Here is a 27,995-nt window from a genome sequence, read left to right on the forward strand (position 1 = left end):
CAGTGGTTAACGAATCCGACTAGGAACCATGAGGTTGCGGGTTCGGTCCCTGCCCTTGCTCAGTGGGTTAACGATCCGGCGTGCCGTGAGCTGTGGTGTAGGTTGCAGACGTGGCTCGGATCCCGCGTTGCTGTGGCTCTGGCGTAGGCCGGTGGCTACAGCTCCGATTCAACCCTAGCCTGGGAATCTCCATATGCCGCGGGAGGGGCCCAAGAAATAGCAACAACAACAACAACAACAAAAAGACAAAAGACAAAAAAAAAAAAAAAAAAAAAAAAAAAAAAAAAAAAAAAAGAAGGCAGAGGGGGAACGGTGCAGAGACCAAAGATCGTTCAGGAGAGAGCAGCTTGTTAGAAGCTGAGAAGTAAACTCATGGTCAACAGAAGCATCAGCCAAGGATGACAAAAACAGAAGGGGATGGTGACACAGGGCAACTACATGTGGCCAAGGAGCGCACTTGGTCTGTTTATTCCCTCCATGAAATAAACAAGTAAGTGAAGACTGCTGAAGAGAGAATGGATAAGTTTGCACGAGGAACCCAAGGGATCACCCTCCATCCCCTCGTCCCTAGAAGTCCACAGGAGCAGAGCAAAGTGGCCCTAAACAAGATCTTCCTCGAGGTGGGAAGGGCAGCGATGACCTTGAGGTAATGCAGCCATGAGGGGAAGGAAGGCGGAGTTGCGTGGCTGACGGCGATGATGGCTCCAAGTGGTTGAGTGGCAGTGGGTGAGGGCTCTCTCTCACTCCTAGCTAGGACCACTGCCACCCACAGCCAGGCCTGACTCCAAAGAGCTGAGAGAGGTGGGCAGGTACCCATGGGGGCAGCCCCAGGACTGGACCCCTCAGCCACCAACCCCCTCAGCATCCCAGGCTTTCCTCCATGAGGCTCCCAGGCACGGAGCTGCGGCTGATGGACACGAAGGCAGGGCAAGTGGGATCACTCCTCAGGTCACCAGCAGGCACTGGGGCTTCCCGGATGGAGAAAGGCGATGCTAACCAGGAGAAAGAGGCGGGACCCCCAGGGATCTCAGCATGTTGGTATTTGAGCTGCTTTCCGTACCCCAAGCAAAGTCGGATGCTGAAAACAGGGAGTCACCATGCCAGGGAAAAAAATGGATGGAAGCCAGATCTGGGCAGGGATGAGGATCAAGTGGGGCGGTGAAGATGGCCACTGAAGGCTAAATTTCCATGTAGACAAGTCCCTGAGTGTTGGCAGAAGGAGAACTGTGGGTCTTGGGCTGGAAGGATGAGGACGTGCTGAGGGGTATCGGTGTGTGTGCCTGCTCGTGTGCATTTACAGGAAAGCCCTCAGAGGCTCACCCCTGAGGGTGAACAGGCTGCAAGGGGGAGGCTAGAGAGAGGAAAGGGCCCCAGGTCCTTGGGAAGGTGTGGAGGATGAGACCCAGGGAGGAGGGTCCAGAGAAAGCAGCCAGGGGAGCCACCCGTAAGTGGGTCTTCATGACCTCACAAAGCAGGCCCCCTCAGCCCAGCCATCCCGAAGCTCTGAGTCAGTCCTGGCCAGGCCTCCTAGCAACTGAATACAGGGGCCATGGCACTCCTAACACCCCAGGGAGTGAAAAAAGTTTTCCAATTTCAGGTGAAGAAAACAAGCGGCTCTTTTGAGGGCAGTCTGTTCAGACTGGTCTCAGAGTGAGGTGGGAGAGGTTCCAGACAGCACCCCTGTCGTCGCCTGCCAGCTCTGAGGCCCGCACTGGTGCACTCCAGGCCGATGGTGGGCCAGTCTTCCCAGCCCTTGAGGCTTAGGGGAGACTTTGCAGGGCTGCAGTGACAGCCCTGATGCAGCAGAGCCCACCAGGAGGGACAGAGGAGATGGGCATGGAGGCACTGGTTCCACCTGCATCCAAGGAGGGTCCAGGAGGCACCTGGGGTTGGTTACAGGGGAGCCGCCCTTACCCGTGAGCCCCAGAGATTGTACGCCAGTGTATGCAGGGTGTGTGTGTGTGTGTGTGTGTGTGTGTGTGTGAGAGAGAGAGAGAGAGAGAGAGAGAGAGAGAGAGAGAGCGAGCGAAAGAGAGAGAGAGAGTCTGTGTATTTAGGGCGGAGAAGGGGGCAGATTTTGTCAGTTTCTCAGAACCGTTTCTGAGGCTGAAAGTCATGAGCAAGGTGGGCACCTGTGGGTGAAGTGAACCCAGCCTATAGGGCCCCAGCCTCTGGGCCGTGCACAGAGGGGTGTCCAGGCTCTGCCGAGGCCACAGACAGAAGGACCCAGGCCAGCTGTGTGCACAGGTTGGCCTCTGACCTGCAGCCACGAGATGATGGGCAGGCATGGGGCCAGGCTGCTCTGGCCTGGGATGTCAACTTCCCTGGATCTTCCAGCCAGCTCTCCCATCAGATGCCCACTTGGGGATCTATGGGGGCTGCAGGGGAGGGGAGAGGAGTCCTGGGAGCTGAGACAAGGCTCCAGGCCTCCCTCGGGCACCAAGTGTTCATTAGTCCCCATCCCAGGGTCCCCCAGCCAAAGGCTCCCCTCACCCCGGGGAGCAGCACTCCTGTGCTCAGTGGGTCTCTACTTCATGCCACACCTTTTCCTACCCCTTCCTTTATTTGTTTTTTTCTTTTTAGGGCCACACTTGCAGCATATGGAAGCTCCCAGACTAGGGGTCAAATCAGAGCTGCAGCCACTGGCCGACACCACAGCCATAGCAACAGCAGATCCTTAACCCACTGAGATAGGACAGGGATCAAACTAGAGTCCTCCCGGATACTAGTTGGGTTCCTTACTGCTGAACCACAATGGGAACTCCCCCTCTCCTTTAAAGGGGGTTGATTCTCCTCAACCTATTGGTGGTCTATAAGAATCTATCTGAAGGGTCAGGTGAACTCTCAAGTAAAATGAATTCTTACCTAGAGATGGAAACAAATGGTACCCTGACCAGTCCCTACCCCCTTGCTTCATCAAGAAAGGCATTTCTTCTGCTAAAGCGTTGCCTCACCAAGCCTCTTCTCAGCTAGTCATTTACACTTTAGTCTAAATTTCATAGTCAGCTCACTATCTCTGGAGCAGTTAGTTTGGAGTAGTCTCCAAGGGAAGCCAAATTTTGTTTTAGGGGAGAGGGGAAGCAAAGGTGATTAAAAACTCAGGGCCTGAGGCCTGCTGAAGGTGTAGACACCTGCTGCAGTGGCTCACAGGAGAACTCCCAGAGGAAGGAGCAGTGCTAGTAAGGTGAGGGAAGCTGTCCAGAAATGAAAGAATAATTCTGCCCCAGCATACACACATTCCTGATCACTCTTCAGGATGCTGCAAAGCCCTGTGGGGCCCCCAACAGTGTGTGGCCCAGGGACAATGGCACCCCATTTCGTCATTCTCACCCTCCACCCCTCACTTCACACTCCACAGAAACCGGAAGGTCGGGAGCACCTCCGGAGACTGCTGAACTGGGAAGAGTTTGACGAGCTCAGAGACTCCCGCAGAAGCATCCTGCTTGACACGCTCTATGAAAGCATCATCTTCGCTGTGGGCAAAGGCTTCCCGTGGGTGGAGGTGGCCAAGGTGGTCAAGTTCACAGAAGAGCTGCTCAAGGAAACCAAAGGTACAAGGCATCCAGGGCTGGAGTCAGCGAGGCTCAGGGTGGGCACACAGTCCCAGAAGCCCTCTGAGGAGCCTGGAGCCCCTTTCCTTCTTCCCTTGGCTTTTAGCTTCTTCATATGCTCATGTAACAGGGGCCCTATCCAGCCTTCCTGGAAAGTGGGGCAAACAGAATGTCCTTGCTGAGTCGTGTCCCTGATCTCCCTGGCTGAAACTCCTGCACCACTCCAAGCTGTTCACATAGAAGCCAGGGTGTTTGCTTTTCAGTCAGTCATTTACACTTTAGTAAGAACTTCATCATTAGACCCATACCTCTGCAGCAACTAGTTAAGAACAGGCTCAGAAAGAAGTCAATATTTGTTTTAGAAAAGAGAGAGGAGGGCCCATTATTCAGAATTTTTATTTTGTTTCTGCTTACCATATATCAAATGTGTCAATATTCTGCTCAGAACCCTTCACTGACTTTCCATTGTACTCCCAAGAGTCTGCCTATTGTTCCCAGCATCAGATTTTGCTCTGCTGAGTGTTTCAGGGGATCCTCTACAGTCATCAGCCTGCTGCCAGGGACTGAGAGACCCCAGTCAGGTTATAGGAGCATCTCTCCGTGACCCACAGCCCAAGGGGATGTGGCCACATCTGCCCACCCCTTGGGCTGTGAGACGCAGATTCGTTCATTAAGCAAATACATGGAGCAGCTCCTCCATGGCCACCTTTCTAGAAACACTCAGCCAAGAGCCATCAATAGGTACTAAAACCAGTGAGTGAATGTTTGATGGGAAATGGAATATTTACATCCTAAGAACCTCCCCACAACATCCTTACTGATCACAAAGGGGGAAAGAATAATTTTACAGTGAGGGAGACTGGCAGACACCTCCTTAATCAAGTGATCCATTAAAAGGATACCCCAAAAATACTGTGGGATGCAAAAGAAACAGCCAGCCTCCTTCTGTGGTGGTTCTAGCAAAGACTCAGAACCTGACCTCATCACAAGAGAATTTCCATGGAACAAGGTCCCTTTCCTATAACCTTCAAACCATTCAGGTCACCAGAACCAAAAGACAGAGGGACTGTCCCAGATGCTACCAATCCTGTTCCATCACAGAAGGAACTCATATCTCTTGTCTTTTTGATGATAGCCACTCTAATATGTGTGAAAATGGGATCTCATTGTGGTTTTGACTTGCATTGCCCTGTGGTTAATAATGTTGAGCATCTTCTTATGTACCTGCTGGCCACCTGTGTGTCTTCCTTTATTTTTACTTGGATTATGTGGGGTTTTGCTATTGAGTTGTATGAGTTCTGGATATATTTTGGATACTAATCCTTTGTCAGATACATGGTTTGCAAATATTTTTCCCACTGTATAGGCTACCTTTTAATTTTGTTGATCATTTCCTTTGCTATGCAGAAGCTTTTAATTTGATAGGTCCCACCTGTCAATTTTTGCTTTTGTTGCCTTTGCTTTTGGTGTCATGTTCCCAAAAATCATTGGTAAGGTCAATGTCAAGGACCTTTCACCCTGTTTTCTTCTAGGAGTTTCATGGAGTTTTAGGCGTATTATTTCCTAATGGACTTTATTTTTTAGGGCAGTTGTGATTTCACAGCAAAATAGAGCAGAAGATGCAGGCATGTCCCACAGAAACTCTGCCTCCGCACACTCACAGCCTCCCCCACTAACCACCCCCCCCAACACACACACAGAGTGTTACATCTGTTACAATCAGTGAACTTGATTATCACACAAAGTCCATAGTTTACATTCAAGTTCAGGCTTGGTGTCACGCATTCTACAGGTTTTGACTAGTGTATAATGGCATGTGTCCGCCACTGATATATCAAGACCCTAGAAGCTCTCTGTGCTCCTGCTATTCATCCTCTGTCCCCCTCAATCCCTGGCAGCCACTGATCTTTCTCTGTAGTTGTGCCTTTTCCAAGATGCCATATAGCTGGAATCATACAGGATGTATGTAGTCTTTTCAAATTGAATTCTTTCACAAGTAACATGCCTTTCAGTTTCCTACTTGTCTTTTCATGGCCTGATAGCTCATTTCTTTTAAGGGCTGAATAATATTCCGTTGTCTGGAAGTATCACAGTTTATGTATCCATTTACCTACTGAAGGACAGCTTGCTTACTCCCAATTTTTGTCAATTATGGCATTAAAGCTGCAATGAAATCTGTGTGCAGGTTGTGTGTGTGTGTGTGTGCTCACGCGCGAGCAGGTGAACAAAGGTTTTTGTGTGGGCGTAAGTTTTCAACTCTTTAGATAAATACCAAGGAGCACAATTGCTGGATCCTGTGGTAAGAGTGTCTTTCGTTTTGTAAGAAAGCACCAAACTGTTTTCCAAAGTGGCTGCACCATTCTGCATTCCCACCTGCAAAGAATAAGAGTTCCTGTTGCTCCACATCCTTGCCAGCATTTGGTATTTTATTGTCAGTGTTCTCAATTTGGGCCATTTCAATACATATATTTTGGCATCTCATTGTTTTAACTTTCATTTCCCTGGTAACATAGGATGTGACACATCTTTTCATAAGCTTATTTGCCATCTCCATCTGTGTGTACTCTTTGGTGAAGTGTCTTAAAAGATCTTTATCCTGGAGTTCCCATTGTGGCTTAGCGGTACCCAACTATTATCCAAGAGGACTCAGGTTCGATCCCTGGCCTTGCTCAGTGGGTTAAGGATCTGGCATTGCCGTGAGCTGTGGTGTAGGTCGCAGACATGGCTCAGGTCCCACATTGCTGTGGGCGTGGTATAGGCTGGCAGCTGCAGCTCCAATTCAACCCCTAGCCTGGGAAACTCCATATGTAGCCAGTGTGGCCCAAAAAAGACAAAAAAAAAAAAAAAAAAAAAAAAAAAGGATCTTTATCCTTTTTTCTGTCAAGTTTTCTTTTTTTTTTTTTTTCTTTTTTTTTTTTTTTATCATTCTGTCTTTTTAGGGCCGCATATGGAGTTTCCCAGGCTAGAGGTCCATTCGGAGCTGCAGCTGCCAGCCTACACCAGAGCCACAGTAACTTGGGATCTGAGCCATGTCTGTGACCTATACCACAGCTCACAGCAATATCGGATCCTTAACCCACTGAGCAAGGCCAGGGATCGAACCCACAACCTCATAGTCCCTAGTTAGATTCATTTCCAATGTGCCACGACAGAAACTCCCAAGTTGTTTTCTTATTGTTGAATTTTAAAGAGCTGTGTATATTTTGGATAATGGCCCTAGATTAGATGTGTTTTTGCAAATATTTTCTCCCAGTCTGTGGTTCATCCTCTCATTCTCTTGACATTGTCATTTGGAGAGTAGAAGTTCTTAATTTTAGTAAAGTCCAGATTATCAGTTCTTCTTTCCTGTATCATGCTTTAGGTGTTGTATACAAAAAGTCACTGCCAGGAGTTCCCGTCATGGCTCAGTGGTTAACGAATCCAACTAGGAACCATGAGGTTGCGGGTTTGATCCCTGGCCTCACTCAGTGGGTTAAGGATCCGGCGTTGCCGTGAGCTGTGGTGTAGGTCGCAGACACGGCTTGGATCTGGCATTGCTATGGCTGTGGTGTAGGCTGGCAGCTACAGCTCCGATTCGACCCCTAGCCTGGGAACCTCCATATGCCACAGGAGCGGCCCTAGAAAAGGCAAAAAGACAAAAAAAAAAAAAAAAAAAAAAAAAAAAAAGTCACTGCCAAACCCAAGGTCATCTAGATTTTCTCCTATATTGTCTTCTAGAAGTTTAATGGTTTTTATGTTTTACATTGAGCTCTGGGATCCATTTACTGTGAAGGGTGTAAGGTCTGTGTCAAGACGTTTTTTTGTTGTTTCTTGCATGTGGATGTCCAGTTGTGCCAGCACCATTTATTGAAGAGATATCTTTACCCCATTGTAGTGCCTTTGCTCCTTTGTCAATGATCAGTCATCTATATTTGTGGGTCTATTTCTGGGTCCTCTATTCTGCTCCATCAGTCTCTTTGTCTGTTGTTTTGTTAATACCACACTTGCTTATGTGCTTTTGGGGAAACTTCTCTGTATTTATTTTGAAATTTTTTAAGTATAAAATGTTTGGTAATATGTAATTTGAGGTCCTCCACTGGCCTTCTGAACAAGATTGTAATCAGCTGCCAAGCAAACAGGACTCACCATGCCTTGTCCCCTACTGCCCGCGGTCCACATTCCTGAGGCACCCAGAGCTCCCCCACCTTTCCTATTCACAGCACCTCAACTCCCAGTCTTACCCCTTTACACCACCTCCTTGTCCACCACCCTTTCTAACCTACCTCCATCGCTCAACCAGTCAACTGCTTTCCCATCTTGTATTTCTGCACTGTTCACCAAACTGGACCTGGAATTTTTTTCCAGACACAAATAAAATCCCATCACTACTTTGCTTCAAGGCATTCAGTGTCCGTTTCATACATCTTATGTGCACTTGCATCAGCCTTTTTTATTTCTTGAGCTGCCTGGGTCCCCTTCTACATCTCTCCTCTGGGCCAGAGTTCCCACCCTGTGGTCCCTAGCATTGCTCATGGGCTGGCATCAGAGATCCTTGGGAACTTTCATCCCACCCCTGGGGGCCTTCCTGGCATCCCTCTGGTCCCAGTCCCCTCTGATCACAGCAACATATGGGTACCAGAGTTTAGCCTTGTCATTTGAGCTCTGCAGTGGCTTGTGGCCAGAACAAACACTTAAAGAGGGGGAGAAGAATGTCAGCCCCAAGCAGGTGGGAACGCGGGCTCTTTCAGGTTTCCATCAGAGCCTTCCATAGGCTGAGCCCTTGAAAAATAGCCAATGGTGATGCAAACCCAGCTTCAACCCAAGGAGATTAGATCACGCTGGTGCTTTCAGTATTTCTGGTTATCTCATACCTTGGCAACACAGCCTATCTACATCTCGTAGACTTCTAAAACCTTGGAGTTTCTAGGAGACTTGGTGATCAGAAAACTTCATTCTCTCTACTGCAGAGACCCCCCTCAACCAGCCAGCAAGGTTTTTCCAGCCTTCGCTGGCACCACCCCAGCAACAGGGAACTCCCTCCTTCAAGGCAATTCATTCCTTTGTACAACCACTCTCATTATTAGGAAGGCCTTCCTTATATCTAGCTTATATCTAGCTACACATGCCTTCAGCACCTTCTGCTCACATGCCCAAAGTTTGTCTTCTAGAAGGAGTGCACTAGCCGTGCAAATTTTGAGTGGACTTCATATGATCTTTATGTCTTCACATGTAGACTGTCATCCCCTGTGTTATTGTATCATTCCTAACATGGCATCATTTCCATAGACCTCTCCACCACCTCTGCCCCCTTTCTTGCTGCCCTGCCCTGGGCACACTTGTGTTTCTCTTAAAATATGTCATCCAGATCCAAACACAATACAACTTGTGATTTGATTGATGAAGTGATCAGAGATGTTATCACCTCCCTTGGCCTGACGATGATGCTCCTGTTTATGTAGCCTGTGGGTATACTTACTTTATCAGCATCATCTTGCCCTGATTCGTACTGGGGAAGCAGTGTGCCATCCCTAACCACTTTTCCCAATCCTGTGCTTACAGGTGGTGGATATTGAATGTCCATGCAGGACTTTAAAACCATCTCCACTGATTCCATCTGGTCAATGTCGGCCCATTTTTTTTCCCTTCTGGCATCTTTTAAATCTTGATCCTGGGGCATCCAACTTAACAAGATCTTCCTCTTGCTTTTAAATCATCTCCAAATTTGTGAAACGTGGTTGATGCAAACATCAGGAGGAACAAACTCTTAGGTGGGCTCCCAATTCCTGAAATTCAACTTGCTGAAGATAGACTCCATCTGGAGGCTCGGAGCTGTAAGAGAAGACTCAAATCCTTCAAGACTGTGGTCCCGGGCAGACACACTGCCTCTGCGGCTCTGATTGTACAGCTAGAGAAAGGGAAAAATGAGAGTACCCACTTGCTAGGATTGTTTTCAGGATTAAATGAGGTTATGAAGATAAAACCCACAGCATGGCGCTTAGTGCCTGATCAGCAGTCAGTGGAGGGCAGGCTATTATTTTCAGGAGGAACCACAGGGACAAAGACGCGGAGACGTGAGAGGGGTGACGTGATTCAGAGATGGCCTGATAGGTGTGGTCTGGCACACTTCTGGCAGACCCTGCTTCTCACCAACTGCCAAACGTATAGGAGTCACATGAGCCCCTTCTCAAGAGCAAGGAAGACCATTCCCCGAGGTCCCTTCTCCTCAGATGCATCCCAGGAAGTGGGGTCGAATAACGGTCTGGGAGTGAGGATTCTGGAGGTGGATTGAACTGCAGATTCATCCTCAAAGTGGAGGTGCAAGAAATGTGTGAGTGCTGACTCTGGCTGGCTCTGGCCTTGGAGGACATGGACAGTGGGGATCACAGGGACCCCCATAGATGGACAGCTGCATAGAACCCAGCCTCCTGAGCTGGGGCCCACATACCCCATCCGTGCCCCGGTGGCATTGGGATGACACCTGCTGCTCCAGAAGATGGCCAGTTTGGCCCAGACTCCACCTCATGGAGCCGTGTCCACACTGCCTCTTAGAAACCCACCACAGGGACACTCAAAGCGCATGAACAAGCTCATCAGTCCTCAGCGGCGCCTCCTCACGCTGCATCAGTAACCAGGCTGGGCCCTGTTAAAGGCAACCCAGTGGAGCGATTAGGCACAAGACTGCAATCAGAAGATCTGGGTTCAAGTCCGCCTCTAACATTTGCTGTGTAACCTTGAAAACATTACTTTGCCTCTCTGTGCCTTCAGTTCTTTATCTCTAAAATGAAGACCATAGTAGTTCCAACTCATAGGGCAGTCGGAGAAAAGAAAGAGACAGGGCTACAGAATAGAACAGAGGGACGGGCACCTAGGAAGTGCTCCACAAAGGTTAGCGCTCACAAATCACAGCGGTGAGGCAGTCACACAGTAGAGACTGGTGGTCCAGGACCAGAGGTTGCTGCTTGCTACCCCCGGGGGCTCACTGTCTGAGCTGTCTCTTGTCTCTACCCACCCCCTGCAGGCAGGACTGCAGATGGGTTCAAGCCCTGGGCTGGCAGAAAGTGGGTCCAGGCAACATCTAGCCAGGCCCCCGAGCAGCTGCCTTGCCCTTGGGCACACACAGGGGGATGCCCTGCTGCCTACCCACAGGAGGCAAAGATGTCTCCTCGCTCCCCTCGTTAGGGGACCCAGGCCGTAAGGGGTGGGGAGGTCAGATCCCAAATGAGCTCTAGTCCCTTCCATCTTGTGCTCTCAACACCCAATTTCCCCGGGCACCTGTCACACCTGTCATAGGTCGTGCATGGGATGGGGGATGCAGACAGCTGGAAGTCCCCCTGGACCACCAGCTCAGCTTTAAGCTGCTGTTTCAGCTAAAGTCCACACTGGGCTGTCACTCTTCTTGGAAGGTATCATTTTTGGGGATGGTTTGGGGGGTTTGCGGTGTTTGGGGGGCTTAATCTGAGGCTAGTGATGGTTGAGTTGTATTTGCATACCAGATAACAAAGTTGGCAGGCAAGCTTTAAGGAGGGTCAGGTTTGCACAACAATGATTTAGAGCTCTGCCAGAACCACTGCCAGCTCAGCTTATCTCCTGGCCCAATCAGACCTCAGAACCAGGAGGGAAAGGGTGGCCCTTTATTCAAAAGCAGAACCTAATTCCACCCTGGCAAATGGCTCCCTGGGACATTCTGGTCTCAGCTCCGGGCAGAAGAAAGTGTTCTTTTATCAGCATCCCCACTGCCAGCCTCCAGGAAGCCCCAGGCAGATCCCATCCTGCCATGTCCTTGAGGTAGAGGGTGAAGTACCAGTCTTGGGACAGAAGCTCCATGCCAGCTCCAGGTGGGAGGAAATCCCGGGAAGCAGCAAGTTTTGCATATGCCATCTAGGTGCCAGGAGAGGAGAGGAGAGAGATACTGGGACATTTGGGGATGTGGGAGGAGCTTCCAAGTTTCATGGTGCCCAGGACAGGTACGTTACAGCAGCGGATAGGGGTCGGGGTGCAGCCTCTCCCCAACTCAGCCTTCACCCAGCAGGAAGCTATGTGTTGGAGAACTTGAACCAGCACAGATGCTCGCCTTTGATCCCGACCACCTGCCAGTCCATGAAGCCTTATGTCCCAACCATCACATCAGCCACTTTGCAGCTTCTGCTTCTTGTCATCATCAACATCTGGCGGGCTCCACCTGGACATCTGGATGAGGAAGAAGCCCTTTCCTGCTGGCCTGGCCCCCAAATCCTGGGGCTGGGAGGAAGTAGGCTTTGATGACCAGTTGGTGGAGGCATGAGGCAACCCAGGGAATGTCCGGTGAAGTGCGTCACAGCACTGGTATCTGTGGTTCCACCCACGGCCACTCCCAATTCTCCAGGAAATGTCATCCAGGCAGCTGTAGGATGGAAGGCAGCCACCTACCTGCCCCGACAGCCTGGGGCTGATGGGGGTGATGGCTCCCCCAAGCTCCCTGCATGAACTTCCCCTCCTCAGCACTCTCATAGCTGTGCCTGGGGTCCTTCCAGCCAGCCCCTGAGCATCTGCTCCCAAGGGGGAGTCTCCAGTAGCTCAAGACCTCTCCAGAGAGAGCAAGCGCCCTTCCCTCTTCCTGAAAAGTAGCTTCTCCTCAGCTTTCTCCTGGCAGAGCGAACACCATACCCCTCAGACTCAACCTACAGGAAGGGCCTTTGCTGGAGAGTGGAAGTTTCCACAGAGGCCATTGATTGAGATCTTAGGAGAGCATCTCTTGGGGCAAGGGGGCAACTGTCATTCCAGAGATCTCTCCCCGAGTATATTCGTTTGCGCAGCTGCTCTAACAAAGTACCCCAGACCTGGCAGTTTCAACTGCAGAAATGTATTTTCTCACAGTTCTGGAGGCTGAAGTTCCAAGATCAAGATGTGAGCAAGGTTGGTGTCTTCTGAGACCTCTCTCCTTGGCTTGCAGACGGCCATTGCCTCATTATGCACCTGCCACAGCCTTTCCTCTGTGTGTCAATGTCCTAATCTCTTCTTATAAGGACGTCAGTCATTTCGGATTAGGGCCACCCACATGACCTTAGGTAACCTTAGTTACATCTGTAAAGACCCAGTCTCCAAGTTCAGTCACATTCCGAGGCACTGGCCGTTAGGATTCCAACATAGGAATTGAGAGACACTGGATTAATTCAGCCCAAAATACTGGGTGACCTCACAGCCCACCAGGTGAGGCAAAGCCAGTCAGTTGGCCAGAAATCAGAACTGGGCCATAGGAACCTTCCCAGACCTTCTCCATGAGCCATGCCTGCTGCAGAGGGAGGAACAGAGAGCCTGGTGTTTTTCACACATACCATCTGTACACCTCGCTATGACCTGGTATGATAGGTGTGATCCTAAAGATGAAGGCATTGAACCCCAGAGGGCATAAGTAATTTCTTCCAGGTCGAACCTCCAGTAAGTGGAGTTGGGACTTGAACCAAGGCCTGTGTGATGGCAGAGCCCGCCCCTGCCCCATCAATCAACCTTCCATCTTGACCTAAGGGATCTTACCCCGGTGGGGCACATGAGGACCAGAGGAGCCCACAGCCTGGCACTGAGTACAACGTAGTTACTGCCAAGCAGGGGCCTGAGCACCTGGAAAGCCAGGTGGCACCCCTGGGGCCTGGGTTCCCAACTGGGTCACCTGGAATTATTCACAGCACAAGCCTGGGATCCTGGCCCCCAGCAGGACAGCTCCGATGCGGTGGGTGGTACAGGCCCAGCCCAGAGGGTGGGCTGTGCCCGCTGGCTAACGTGTTCTGGCCTGCAATGTGCCGCTTTTACGGGGGTGGATGGTCCTGCTGCCCTCAAGATCAGACCTCTGGCCCTTTGGAGTGATGACCCCTTGCCATCTAACGTCTGACGTCCTTCCTCAGTCGGCTAGACATGTTGGTTGGTCCCCGTGTCCTCCAACATCGGAGGGGACAAGGGATGGGTATGAGGTCGCCAGACTTTAGTCTCAGTTCAGTGCCCTGTTCCCGAGACAGTGGGATTACGTGGTCATTTTCATCTTGGGGATAATGACAGTCCCGAGCCAAAGGCCCCTCACACACTTGAGACGGAGGCCTCCAAAGGGCCCTAGATATGGCTACAGGGCCTCTCAGCTCCACAGAAATCACCATTGCTTCCTAGAGTCGAAGGGACCCAAGAGGCCACCTGCTCCAAACCCTGTTCCCACCACCACCACACACAGACTATTCAGGAATTCTCTCCTCACTAATGGCCTCCTAGTGCCCCAATTGACAAAGCTCTTGCTTCTAGAAAGTTCTTCCCATGGCTGAACCAAAATCTGCCTCTTTGAGCCTTCTGCCTCATGGCTCCTGTTCTGACCTCTGAACCCTCCCCAAATCATTTAATCCTGCACCACTCACTCAGCCATTCTCCAGCAAGCATTGTCAGGGCACTGTGCCAGGGGGGTGGAGAAGAGTCAACACCCACTCAGCAGCCATGCTGCGTAAGCTCCCCACATGGATCATCCCTTTTAATGTTCACAGCCAGCTTAGTTGGGTGGGTACTATTAGCCTCATTTCATGATGATGTAACTGAGGTTCAGAGAGGTTAGGTAACTTGTAAATCATCACACAGTAAAGAGCAAAATCAGCATTAACCTTGTGACCATCTGGCCCCAGAGTCTGTCCTTTCTGCCAAAGCTTTTTAGCATTAGCCACCTTCTTGAAGAACTGGGGGTGAAGGACAGTAAGGGGGGTACTTTGGCTAAACAGACAAGGCAGGGCAACCGCTGTGGGCTAAGAGGAGAGCTTAGGCAAAAGCCCATGACAGTCTTTAAAATACCTGGCCCCATATTTGCCCTTTGAGTCCCAGGAAAGCGAACTGGGAAGAAATCTCTAAAACAACAACACCATCTTTCTAAATCTTTATGCGTGGGTAGATTTTTTTTTTCCTTTAATGTGGTTATAGGTTTACCTTAAACACACGAAAAAACCTAGTGAATGGGAAGACAGTAGGGTACTCACTCAAAAAAAAAATTAAACATAGAATTACCACATGATCCAGCAAATCCACTTCTAGATATATGCCTCAAAGTAGTGAAAGCAGGGACTCTAACAGGTATTTTTACACCCATGTTTATAGCAGAATTATTCACAAGAGCCAAAATATGGAAGCAGCCCATCCACAGATGGATGGATAAATAAAATATGGTCTAGCCACACAATGGAATATTATTCAGCCTTAAAAAGGAAGAAAACTCTGACACAGGCTACAACACAGAAAAACCTTGAGGACATTCTGCTGAAGAAAGAAGCCAGTCACAAAAAGACAAATACTGTATGATTCCACTTATATGACGTACTCAAGAAGGTCAAATTCATAGAGACAGAAAGTAGAACGGGAGTTGCCAGGGGCTGGGAGAAAGGGAGAAATGGAGAGTTTTACATGAGTACAGAGTTTCAGTTTTGCAAGGTGAAAAAAGGCCTGGAGATGAATGGTGGTGATGGTTGTGTGACAATAGGAATGTATTTAATGCCACTGAACTGTTAAAAATGGTTAAAATGGCAAATTTTATGTTATGTATGTTTTACCACAATAAGAATAAAGTTTAAAAGCCCCAGTGGAAGTATTGTAGTTCTGTGTATTCCATATCTTCCATTCACTTCTCAAAAATACTTCAGGGAGTTCCCGTTGTGGTGCAGCAGAAACAAATCCTACTAGGAACCATGAGGTTGTGGGTTCGATCTCTGGCCTCACTCAATGGGTTAAGGATCCAGTGTTGACATGAGCTATGGTGTAGGTCACAGATGTGGCTTGGATCTGGCATTGCTGTGGCTGTGGCATAGGCCGGCAGCTATAGTTCTGATTCAACCCCTAGCCTGCGAACGTCCATATGCCGCGGGTGCAGCCCCCCCAAAACAAAAAAGCAAAACAGAAAAACAAACAAACAAAAAACTTCAGGACCTGAGGTATACTCACCTTGGAATTGAAGAATCTGACTTCGGAATCCTGATTTTGCATAGGTCCACTAAACCTCAGTTTCCTTATCTGTTAAATGGCAGAATTGCCTTTATCAGAGGTTGATTGTGACCAATTAAATAAATGGTGGATAATTAAAATACTTTAAAACTATAAAGTGGCACACCAGTGTAGGTTGGTTGTGTTATTATTTACCAAGAGCTGAGCACTGGGCAACAACTACATGTCTGGAGCTTTCTGGAAGATCCTTTGGAATTGGGAGATCTGGTCCATTCTAGCAGGTTCCAGCCATGGAAGAGCTCACAATGGAGGGGAGAGAAGAGAAAGCCCCAGAGCTGTTGGGGAGAGCTATGAACTACTGGGTCATTCGGTAAATGGTCTGACCAGAGGGTTGCCTCTCCCCCTGCCATCTGCACCCCCGTAACTGGGGACAGCCAACTCCCAGCCATCTTTTGTCCTCAGCAGCCAGGGTGGTCAGGAGAGAAAGCACATTGGCACCTCCTACCCCACCCCCAGCAAAGTAGAGAGAGCCGCCAGCTAAGGACCTAGGAGGGGATTGAGGAACACCAGCCTCTAGAATGCATTGACCTAGGAGCATGCAGGGTCTCCTGGAAAGCCAGGTTTACCCCCAGAAGAACCTCCCAGGAAGTTGCAATGCCAGTAGAACCTCCACAAGGACAATGACAACCACATGATTTATTGAGTGCCACTGTGCATCAGGCACTGTCACACATACCCGCATGTCAACATATAAGGTAGACATTTTTGTTGCTTCCAATTTACAGAGAAGAACACTGATATCCAAAGAGGCAAAATAACTTGTGCAAGGAATTAAGGAGCAGAAGTTAACACAACATTGCCCTGCAATTTAAAAAAAAAAAAAAAAAAAAAAAAAAAAAGCAGAAGCAAGCTATGAGCCCGCATCGCCCTGAATTCCCAATGCTCTTACTTGGCACAACTACACAAGCCTGGAGGAATGGCCCCATATAGTCAAGGCTATCTTCAGGCCAGGGGCTGCCCTAGGCTCACTGGTAGCCTCTGCACAACTGTAAACAGTGGCTGAGAACAGAGCACGTGGCTGGCAAGATGCACAACTCTCTGTGAGATCCTTGGTACTGTGGCCATAGCGATGATCAGGCCAGACCCTCCGTCAGCAAAAAGATTATACTTTGCTGAAGGCTCAGATGATGGTTAGCATTTCTTTTAGCAATAAGACATTTTAAAATTAAGGTATCCACACTGCTTTTTAGACTTATTGCTATTGCACACTTAATAGACTACAACATAGTGTAAATATAACTTGCATATCTGCTGGGAAATTAAAAATTCCTGGGCGACTCACTTTATTGTGATATTTGCTTTATTGCGGTGACCTGGGACTGAACCCACTGTATCGCCAAGGTCTGCCTATATTTGTCTCAAATAAACCTGAGAAACACTGCCCAGGCTCAGTCCTTTTTGGCCACTTGTGGAGCCTACTGGCATGTTTTGCTGAACGTACTAATGTGGCAAGGACTCTTGTTTAGTTTCCCTGGATCCAGCATGTGTTCAAGGTCATTCACTTCTGTGTAACATTTTCTGGAGAACAACTTTGGAAAACAGTGATTGAGAGGGTTGAGGGTTCCTTCCAGCATCCGATCCCAGGGTCGAAGACAGCCCAAGCCGCCTGGATCTGGATGCTGCCAGGGCCCTGCCCAGGACAGGCACTGGGGGTGAACTTCTGGCTCTGCCACTCACCAGCTGTGTACCCCGCAACAAATCCCTTGACCTCTTTGAGCCTCGGTTTTTCTCACAGGTAAAGTGGGGATGGTGGCTCCACCTGCTCACTTTGCTGGGAGGAATGGGGCGGAGTCTGAGGTGACCCAGGGCGTGTGGGCCACAGCAGGATCTGCCTGAGCCAGGGTCCTCTCAGCCCCAAAGAAAACACACCACGTTTTCTGGGCTGTCGCTGGCACTGGATGAGTTTGGCAGAACCTTTTCAAGAGCAGAAAAGTGGTCAGGAGGCAGCGTTCAGGGCCCAGGATGGGAGTGGAGTGGCGGGTCTGTCTTTGCTCTGCTTCCCACCATCCGGGCTGCCCTATAGGCAGGCACTTGTGTATCAGAGAGGGTGAGCCAAGCGGGGCCAGGCTGCAGCATGACATGGTTCCTCCCCTCTCAGCCAAGGCGGGGGGCCACCAAACTGGTTTGTCAGGGGGCGCCAGTGGCACCTAGGTCCTCCCCCTCACGCCCACTCAGAAGGAGCAGCCCCTCTTCACCTCTCCCCACCCCATCAGGACCTGCCGTCTCTCGGACAGCCCCAGACCCCGCGCGCGTGAGGATCGGGGGAGGGAGCTCAGTGCGCTGGGTCCAGGCCCAATGCCTTTTTGCCCTGATTTGGGAGCCTCTGGCGCTGTCATCCCACCCACGCTCCCCACCCCCCACCCCCGCCACTCTCCTCCTCTCCTGTGCCCTTCTCGCAGGTGCTGCCCTCCAGGCCCTTGGGGACCATCTTCAGGAAGTTCCCAGGAGCCAATGCAAATGAAGGCCACTCCCTGTTATTGAGGTGCAACTTGCAGGGACAGATCTGTGCGCCTGGCAGCCAGAGGCTTAATCCTTGGCTTTCTGACTCATCAGGGACTTCTCAACCCACGACAAATGGAAAGCGGTCGAGGGGCCAAGTGAATGTGTCTTGCGAGCTTAGGACAATCTTTACTGAAAACCAGAACAGGTTCCAGAGTGTAATGGGACTGAAAGCTGGAATTCAGCCCAGGGGTCCTTCCCTGTGGACCCGGGACAAGGCCCACACTTGTGTTTCATGGCTGATGCCATGGCCGAATTTGTGGGCGGACATCGCCAGTGTGACAGGCAGCTGGAGCACCTGTGCACCTTAGATGAGGGCACTCAGCATGACAGGGCCCTTGGGATTCTTCATTCAAACCTGGGCATGGTGGCCCGGGGCCGATCGGCGAAGATCTGCAGGGTGCAGGTGACCCCAGCCCCACGCGCTGTCAGGCCAGGCTGGAGGAGGAGCAGAGCACCTTCTGGCAAGTTCAGCCTCACAGAGCCCAGAGAAGTCTCCATGAATCACCTCCCTGCGTTCACACACTGGTGCCTCCACAGGGGCCAAAAGTCCAGATTTGATGATCAGAAGCCGCTGACCTTACACTGTGCCCCACCCTCTGGGACTCCTTCCCTGGCCGTCTCTGTCCCCCTCTATGCATCACCCTATGGAAATGCCTGCCTGACCATTCACTTCTCTGCTTCACACCTCTGAGTGGTCTGTAGCCCCTAGCCATGCTTCTTAACCTTTCCTTTAGGAATTTGATGATTCTCTCTATATGCACTCTTCCCAGAAAAAAATGTGCATGCACAATTCTAAATGCAGGAGTTTTACTTGTGGCTCAGCGGTAACGAATCTGACCGGTATCCATGAGGATATGAGTTGGATCCCTGGCCCTACTCTGTAGCTTAAGGATCAGGTGTTGCTATGGCTGTGGTGTAGGCTGGCAGCTGCAGCTCTGATTTGACCCCTAGCCTGGGAACTTCCAAATGCCAAGGGTGTGGCCCTAAAAAGCTAAAAAAAAAAAAAAAAAAAAAATTTAGATGCACTTGCAGGGTCCCCATCAGTCCTGAAGCCCCTTCCTTGGAGGTCCTTGCATTCCATGAATTCCAATTCCCTCTGTGATGAGATCCAGTTCCTTTACGTGGCACATACAAGCTGCCCTTTGCAGAGTAAAGACCTCAGGCCCTCTGTCCTCCAGCCTAGGCCTCCAGACCTCAGCGTTGCCTCCCAGAAACTCGGAACCAGGTATGGGCCCCTGCACACACTCACAACCTTACTCCACTTCCTCTGGCCTCTGGCCCTGCTGTCCCTCCACCAGGAGTGCCTTTTCCTACTATGTCCTGCCAAACTCCTCCTCCTCTCCCACACTGGGCTCCAGACCCTCCCTGCAGAAAGCCTTCCTTGGCTCTAGCCCCCAGCAGCCTGGGTCAGGGCACCTTTCCCGGGAAAGCACCTCCCCTCCTGGTGCCTGGTTTTGTCCAGGACACTTGCTCTCATGTTGCTTTCAGAGCAGTCCTCAATTCTTGTTATGTAATTCTGTCGTGTACAGTGCCATAAAAAAAAGAATAGGCATTCCTGTCGTGGCTCAGCGATAACAAGCTTAACTAGTATCCATGAGGATGCGGGTTTGATCCCTGGTCTCGCTCAGTGGGTTAAGGATCCAGCATTGCCATGAGCTGTGGTGTAGGTCACAGATGTAGCTCGGATCTGGCGTTGCTGTGGCTGTGGTGTAGGCCGGCAGCTACAGATCTGATTCGACTCCTAGCCTGGGGACCTCCATGTGCCAAAGGTACAGCCCTAAAAAGACCAAAAAAAAAAAAAGGTATCTATTTGTCAATATTTGTCAATAATTGAGAAATAAATACTGAGGGTGGATCACATGACATCTTGATGTACATCTGCCTGGTGAAATGACGCCCACACCCATCACCTAAGAGAGTCACCACTTTTGTTTGTAATGAGGACATTTGAGATCTAGTTGTTCCCAAAGTACAAAACAGTGTCGTTAGCTGTGGGCATGTACCCTGTAGCTGTTCTCCAGAACTTACTTGTCCTGAAAAACTGAATTCTGGACCCCTTGAGCAACAGGTCCAGGGTCTCCCCCACCGCTCTGGCCCTTGGCAACCACTAGTCTGCTCTCTACTTCTATGGATTCCACTTTCTTTGAATCTACATATGAGTGGAATGACACAGTATTTGTCTTTCTGTGTCCTGCTTATTTCAATTAGCATAATGTCCTCCAGGTCCATACATGTTACTGCAAATGATAAAATGTCTTTCTTTTTTTAAAAGGCTGAATGATATTCGTGTGTGTGTGTGTGTGTGTGTGTGTGTGTGTGTGTGTGTGTGTAACCATTCATCTGTCACCAGACACTTAGGCTATTTCCACATCGTGGCTAATTTAAATAATGCTGCAATGAACACAGTCTCTTTAAGATCCTGATTTCATTTCTTTTGGTGTACCCCTGGAAGTGGGATTGCTGGCTCCTTTTGAGAAGCCACTTTAGGTCATTTTCCCCAGTTGCTCACCCCTATCAAATTTTAACATCGTGGATATTCTGTGTGTCTGATTACATCCTGTATGTATATCTGCTTTAAACATCTAAAGCTTACTCTTTGTATTTGATGCAAGATTAAAGATGATTAAATAACATTTTAAAGTTAAAAATTGAAAAGCAATCATCATTGAACGTAAGTATATCTTCTGAGTAACTTTTAATGTGACTCATTTACTTAGGTAAACTGTAATTGTCAGATTACACAAGCAAAGAAGCAATTTATACAAATATATAATGATAAGATGGAGTTCCCGTGTGGCACAGTGGTTAGCAAACCCAACTAGCATCCATGAGGACACAGGTTCAATCCCGCCTTGCTCTTTGGGTTAAGACCTGGCGTTGCTGTGAGCTGTGGTGCAGGTAGCAGATGTGGCTCGGATCTGGTGTAGCTGGGGCTGTGGCATAGGCCATCAGCTACAGCTCCGATTGGACCCCTAGCCTGGGAACCTCCATATGCCATGGGTGTGGCCCTAAAAAATACCCCACAAAAAACCAAATACATAATGATAAGAGCAATGCAATCAAATCTTAAATGTGATTCTAAACTGTCATTTTTTTTCTGGCAAAACAATGGACAAAATTAATTTCTTAAAAATTATTTTCAGTAAATGTGACATTCTATTGTTGCTTACTATGGCGGAGTAACCAGTTGATGGGGGTGTGGGCTGAGGGGCTCTGGGAGGCCCCTGTGAGAAAGTAGCACTTCTGGGCATGAGGGCAAATAGGTCCAGGGCTGGCGCAAGGGTGTGAGGGGCAAGGTGGAGAAATAGTAAGAGGCCAGTGTCAGGTGCAGAGGGAGGGGGAAGAGGAAGAACCAAGTCAGAGAAGGGGTGAGTGGGCCCCAGAACGACTTTCTCAGAGTGAGGGATGGACAGGGTTTTCTGACTCATGTCATGAAAGGAACATCATTTTACATTTTCGTTTTTCCTTTCGGCCACACCTGCAGCATGCAGAAGTTCCAGGGCCAGGGTTCAATCCCAAGCCACAGCAGTCTGTGACCTGAGCCCCAACAGTGACAACACCGGATCCTTAACTGCTAGGCCACAAGGGAACTCCTAGGGACATTATTTTAGCAACACTCTTCAGGCTAAGACCAAATTCCTCCCATAAGGGCCTATGAGACTCTGCACCACTGGACCCCTGCCCGCCCCCAGCCTCATCTAGAACCAGGAGGTCCCACGGGGCACTCTCCTGCCTGGCAACCCCCCAACCCCTAACCCCAGGCTTTCAAATCCTCAAATGGGCCACACTTTCCCCCAACCACACGACTTTTGTCCATGCTGCTTCCCCTGCCTGCTTCATTCTTTTCCACCTCTTTCTGTCCAATAACTCCTCCGACACTGCCCATCACAGCTCCTTAATCACCTCCTTGGGGAACTGCTCCCTGACTGCCCCAAGAAAGTCACCTTTTCCTGCTCTGTGCCCATCCAGCTCTGTGTTACCCTGAGAAGAGTTATACTACCTCTGTGTGTCCCCCGCCCGCCCCCGCCCCTTCACTGCCTCCCTGGGACCTGATGAGTTCTTGACACATGGAAGGAAGGTCCCTAGTAAATGTCTACTGAATGGTTAAGTGGACAGCCTCGTCACTGCCCTCACATGTCAGACTCACTAGATATCTATGGATCCCTCCTGAGCACAGAGCCCTGTGCTGGGAGCTGAGAATCAAGGGGGGATATCATCTGCTCAACTGCTTCCTGTTACACAGACTGGAAGCTTTCTGAGGGCAAGGCTCACAACAGAGGTAAATGTCCCACCTGATCACATTCTGTTGGTGGCCCTACCTCCCCCCTCAGGTGTCCCCAGGAAGAGTCTGGGAGTTGCAAAGGGCTCCATTGAGGACTCCTGCCCCGCCAGGGCCACAGTTTCCACCACGTAACTGTCACTGCGCTCTAGCTCCAGGCAAGCGAGACTGTGTCCACAGCCTGCCAGCAGCTCTGGGCAGGCCCTGCGCTGCTTGGAGTACAAAGCTCTGGCTTCTGAACACAGTGTTCAAGGCCCTCCCTTCCGCCCACCTCTTTGCTCCTTGCTTGCCATTCTCTGCCTCCACCTTCAGGTGCCAACAGCAACAAACTCAGTCTTGTTCCCTATCTGTGCCACGCAGATTCCTGCCCCTCTGATCTCGCTTAGGCTGCATCCATGCAGTGCCTCCCCCACCATCTCTGCTGGCTCAGCCTCTGAGATGCTGCTCATGCATCATCTTCTCTAAGAGAAGCCCTACTCTCAGCTGAGTGTTCCTCATCACCCAGTTCTACTCCTCTTTACATACATATTAACATCCGCTTGTATATCTCTCCCTTTGAGGGTAAGGGATGTGTCTAATAAGGAATGTGTCATAGTATTGCTAGAACCTAGCATAGCACCTAGTAATTAATAGGGCCTCAGTAACAGTTAGACAAATTAATTGGGGAGGGATGGATGGATGGTGAATGGATGGGTAGATGGATGGATAAAGGATGGATGGACGGGTGGATGGATGGATGGATGGATAGACAGATGGATAAAGGATGGATGGACGGGTGGATGGATGGATGGATGGATAGATGGATGGATAATGGATGGATGGACGGGTGGATGGATGGATGTATGGATAGACAGATGGATGGATAATGGATGGATGGATAGACCAAAGGAGAGACAGAAAGATGGAAGGAAAGATGTGGCCAGGAGAGACCTTTCTCACAGCACAGGAACAAACATTTCTTTCCCTACAGCATGTATTGGTTTCTACGTTGCATCAGGCTCTGATCAAGGCACTGGGACGTGCCAGCCCATTTGATCCCCCTAACAATCCTATGAAGTAAATACAACGATCTTCCATCTTACACTTGAGGGAAGGGAGGCCCAAGAGTCAAAGGTAGGAAGGGGCAGAGCTGTGTCCATCGTCCAGACCCAGTGGCCTCCCCTACCCTAACCTGAGACCCAGCACTCTCGCCAACCTCTGAGCTCACTCACTGACTGGCCTTGAAAGGGAACCAACCTTTCCTTCTGCATGATGGAGAAGCCTCCCTCCTCCCCTCCCTCAGTGACACTTTCTAGCACCTTCTAAGGAGGCTCAAGGCAGAACAGTGCTCCAGGCACTAATGTTTCTTTAACACCCCGATGCCTCTGCCTTCTTGGTACTTGGTGGGGGTGGGGGAGGGGGCAGTTAAGGTAAATGTGCCCATGCAGAGCCATGAGTGAGCGAGGAGCCAAAGTGAATGTAGAATTAGAGGTGGGACTGAAAAACAAATGTCTGAGACAGCCCCTCTTAAAGGTGCATGGAACCCTCTGCCTGGGGAGGGGGCTGCGCCAGGGGCCCTTGCTTGGGGTGGGGGGCGCACCAAGGGAGATGAGGGCAGGGATCTGCAATCTGCCCCGCAGGCAGTGCTTGGACTCTGTTTTCAGTAGCCGAGCTGTGGGCTCCCCCAAACCACGTGCTCAAGCTCCCACCCTGCAGAGGTGATCCGGAACCAGGGAATGAGAGAGACTTGGCTTGAGTTCACAGCGCACCTCAGGGGTGGTCTCCCCACGTGGGGGCCAGGGGTCTGCTCTGTCTCTTGTCCTGCCTTTTCTCTGCCTGGTGTCTGTTCACAGGGCTTTCACCTCATTCAGCCCCCACTCTTGAATGAACCACTCCTGTCTTAAGATCTGACCCTATGCTGGGGAGGGTCCTGCCCCCGCCTCCCTGACCACACCCCTACCCTGAGCTTCTGATGGAGTCATGAGCAGGAGGCTGACAGGAAGGAGATGGGCGAAGATGGTTTACTCTTCCAGCAGCGCTGGTCTAAACAGTCTTTGCCTAACGCTGAGACCCAAGTCTCCAGGAGAAGTCTCTGTCTCTCCAATCATCTCACCCTCCATTCATTACAGAATCCCTTTTTTTCTATTTTCATTAAAATGTATTCATAGGCTTGGCATGTCCCTTTTCTTTTTTTTTTTTAATTTTAAGATTATACTTGATGTACATTGTTCTGTGAATTGCTGCTGTACAGCAAAGTGACCCAGACATATATATATCATGTATTCTTTTTCTCATATTATTTTTCATCATGTTCCATCACAAGTGATTAAATAGAGTTCCCCAGGAGTTCCCGTCGTGGCGCAGTGGTTAACGAATCCGACTAGGAACCATGAGGTTGCGGGTTCGGTCCCTGCCCTTGCTCAGTGGGTTAACGATCCGGCGTTGCCGTGAGCTGTGGTATAGGTTGCAGACGCGGCTCGGATCCTGCGTTGCTGTGGCTCTGGCGTAGGCTGGCGGCTACAGCTCCGATTGGACCCCTAGCCTGGGAATCTCCATAGGCTGTGGAAGCGGCCCAAGAAATAGCAAAAAGACAAAATAAATAAATAAATAAATAGAGTTCCCTGTGCCATACTGCAGGGCCTCATTGTCTATCCATTCTTAATGTAACAGTTTGCATCTATTAACCCCAAACTCCCAGTCCATTCTACTTAAAATCCCCTTTTTACACCCTCACATCCTTCCCAAAGGATTTGAAGTGGAGACAACACAAAGCACAGCTGCACTAAGTCTTTAAAACTAGAGTTAGGAGTTCCCATAGCGGCTAGTATCTGTGAGGACTCGGGTTCAATACCTGCCCTTGCTCAGTGGGTTAAGGACCCGGTGTGGCCATGAGCTGTGGTATAGGTTGCAGATGTGGCTCAGATCTGTGTTGCTGTGGCTGTGGCATAGGCTGACAGCTGCAGTTCCGATTTGACTCTTAGCCTGGGAACTTTCATATATATGTCACAGGTGTGGCCCTAAAAAGATTAAAAAAACAAAAACAAAACTAGAGTCAAACGCCAACATGTAGGTAAGGAGTAGGATAACTATAGAAGAAAAAAGAATGGATAAATGTAAGTTATTGCATAAAATTGGCTCTGAGCTTCCTAGGAGCCAAGGTAAAAGGGGTAATGTGATGCACTCTGTAGCTTTCAAGAATTTCTAAGTGGTAACATAGAGTAGCCAGTAGGGCATGGGCTCTGGGATCTGAGCCTGTAATGCTCAGCTATTAAGCGCAGCTTCGGCCCAGTTCACACCCAACGCCTGGCCCCTCTGTGCCCACAGGCTGCTCCATCACCGAGGCTGTGACCATCCTGGGAAACAAGCTCAGAGATTATCAGGGCCAGTTCAACACCACCCACCTCCTGGCCCTGTGCGACTACTTCTACAACACCTTCATCTGTCACTACAAGCTCTACCAGTACGTCCTGGGCCAGGAACAGGACGTCAACCTGACCGTCATGCACCTGGAGGTGTGTGCACCACCCCAGCCCCGCCCACTGGCTGAGGGCAAAGACAGGGAGATCTGGAAGCAAGAGCAGCAGGTGGCAGAGCTCAGCGCAGCTGAGGTGCAGAAGCGGACAAACATGCTGCTGCTTAAGGAGGAGCTGCGCCTGGAGCAAGAGCACCTGCGGCAGGAGACACTCTCCAAGCTGTCCCTGCAGAGGTGCCAGGCTCTGAAGAGAGAGGTGAGGTGGTGCCCTCCAGCGGGGCGGGGGGGTGGCTTCAGGTGGAGGACCATGGCCATGACCATGGTCATGTGGGTCAGTGGGAAGGGGAAAGACTTCATCTCTCCCAGCCCTCAGATTTCCTTCCGGGCCTCCCATTGGCTGAACCCAGCCAAAAGCCAAGGTCAAGGTAGCTGGTTGATGCAGCCCTTAAAAGTCAGCCTCCCAGGGCACAGAGCAGGATGGAGACGGACCAAGAGTAGGTCTGGGTGGGGTGGGGGAGGAAATGGAAGGACCCAGCGCACCGATAAAGGAGGCAACTGCACTGAGATTTGGAGCAGGCAGTGGGACATGACCTGCAGATGGCCCCAGCCCTCCCCAGAGCCCCATTCATCAGCCACACTCCCGTTTCTTCCAGGAGTTAGAAAATCTCATCAATGAGGCCATTCATGTTCAGATCGAGTGCCTGAAGGAGCTGCTGCAGTACGAGATACAGATAACCTTTGATATTTTGGACCTGAGACTTCAGAAGAAAACTCTCACCCTCAATGCTCCCGTCCCCTCCCTGCTCCCCATCACTAGCCAGCCAGGCCAAAACGAAGCTCTTAAGTCATCCAAAGCAAACAAAGGGAAGAAAGAAAAAGCCAAGAAGAAGTAGAAGCCCCTGGAGTCCACTGTCTGAAGACTCTGAGGAAGAGCCATAAACCATTACGAAAGGATTATGCTCTGTGCTCCATGCCCAGTACATCAGAAATTTCTAGTGATTAAAAGAAACAAAGCCAACACTCATCATATTTTCTCTGTCTCCTTTCTAGAAACCATCTTTCACTATCTGAAAATCCATTCCAAATGGCCATTCTGTAAGCCCAGGCAAACATCACTATTGACTAAGCCTGAGCCTGGACTACGATGACAGAATGGCCCCCAGAGGGTGTCAGCAGATAAGCGAGAGGGTGACAGCCAGACACCGGGAAGGAGCTGTAGCCAGCAGAGTGGGGAGAAGAGGTGTGTGGACTCTGCTTCCTTTCTGAGGTGTGTGCAACGGGACCGACCACCTGCCTGTCAGGTCTCCTGCTGGAGGACACAGAGCCCATGCCCCTGGAAAACTCTTGCTTCTGTGCAAATCCACATTGTTTGGGGTGAGACAGGGAAGCAGACGCTGTCATAGAGGTCAGAGACCTGGCTTTGAATCCAGCTCTGCTGCTGGTCAGCTGTGTGACCTTGCCCATATCCTTTCTATCTCTGAGCCCCAGCTGGCTCTCCTGTCACATGATAGGCCTGCTGTCACATCCTGAGAGGGAGGTGAAGCAAGGCTGGGTCCTCCCAGTTTTCAAGGCATTCAAGGTTCAGGGAAGCGGAGCACCTGCTTGAAGCCACGCAGCAAGGCGGTGAAAGGATCAGGACAGGAGCTCAGACTTGCTTCCTCCCCTGCAGCCCTGGACCTCGTGCAGAGAGCCTCACAAGCCCTTTGGTCGCTGGCTTAGCACAGCTATGTCCCTGACAGGTAACCGTGGCCCTGGAGATGAGGGCAGAAATGACAGTACCACTCACTGCCTCTCAGCAGGCCGGTGACCCACATTATTTCCTCTGCCCACTGCCGTGTGGTCCTCGTGCCATAGGCGGGACCACTGGGCAGTGCTCCCCTCTCCACACTCGGCTCTCCAGGGCCAACTAAGGTGTGCCTGGAGTCACGGGTTTCCAGGCAGAATCAGCGCCTTCGGAGGTCAGGCTGGGTTTTTTTGTAGAGGGAGCAAGCCCTGGAGCCCTCTGGGAGAAGCCCAGGGGACAGGGGATCCCCCAGTCCCATGGTCCCCCTCCAGATTTCCCTTCCCACCTTACCTCGATGCCTCAGGGAATGTGTGTCTTATCCGAGAAGTTTGATAAGCTTCCCAATAGCTTTTTAGATGTGGAAGGAGATCCTAGGTTTTTCTTCAATTTCTTCTTTTCTTTTTTTTTTGTCTTTTTTATTTTTTGCATTTTCTTGGGCCGCTCCCACGGCATGTGGAGATT

General features: G+C 50.2%; 1 protein-coding gene across 1 annotated transcript; it reads left to right on the forward strand.

Moving 5' to 3' along the window:
• Positions 1,550 to 27,987, forward strand: C14H8orf74 (chromosome 14 C8orf74 homolog). The gene is made up of 4 exons (XM_021073214.1): positions 1,550 to 1,597; positions 3,359 to 3,551; positions 25,603 to 26,006; positions 26,404 to 27,987. The coding sequence occupies exons 1-4, from the start codon at positions 1,550 to 1,552 to the stop codon at positions 26,641 to 26,643; spliced, it is 885 nt and encodes a 294-aa protein (XP_020928873.1). The 3' UTR covers positions 26,644 to 27,987.

Source organism: Sus scrofa, chromosome 14 (genome assembly GCF_000003025.6).
Source record: "Sus scrofa isolate TJ Tabasco breed Duroc chromosome 14, Sscrofa11.1, whole genome shotgun sequence".
In the NCBI taxonomy this organism is placed as follows: Eukaryota; Metazoa; Chordata; class Mammalia; order Artiodactyla; family Suidae; genus Sus; species Sus scrofa.

Bases quoted from the DNA above. Each gene is read 5' to 3' on its own strand.
- C14H8orf74 (XM_021073214.1), top strand. From the start codon at position 1,550: ATGGCACTCCTAACACCCCAGGGAGTGAAAAAAGTTTTCCAATTTCAG. The intron at 3,552-25,602 runs GTACAAGGCATC...CTGTGCCCACAG, and splicing joins GCTGCTCAAGGAAACCAAAG to GCTGCTCCATCACCGAGGCT. The intron at 26,007-26,403 runs GTGAGGTGGTGC...CGTTTCTTCCAG, and splicing joins GCCAGGCTCTGAAGAGAGAG to GAGTTAGAAAATCTCATCAA.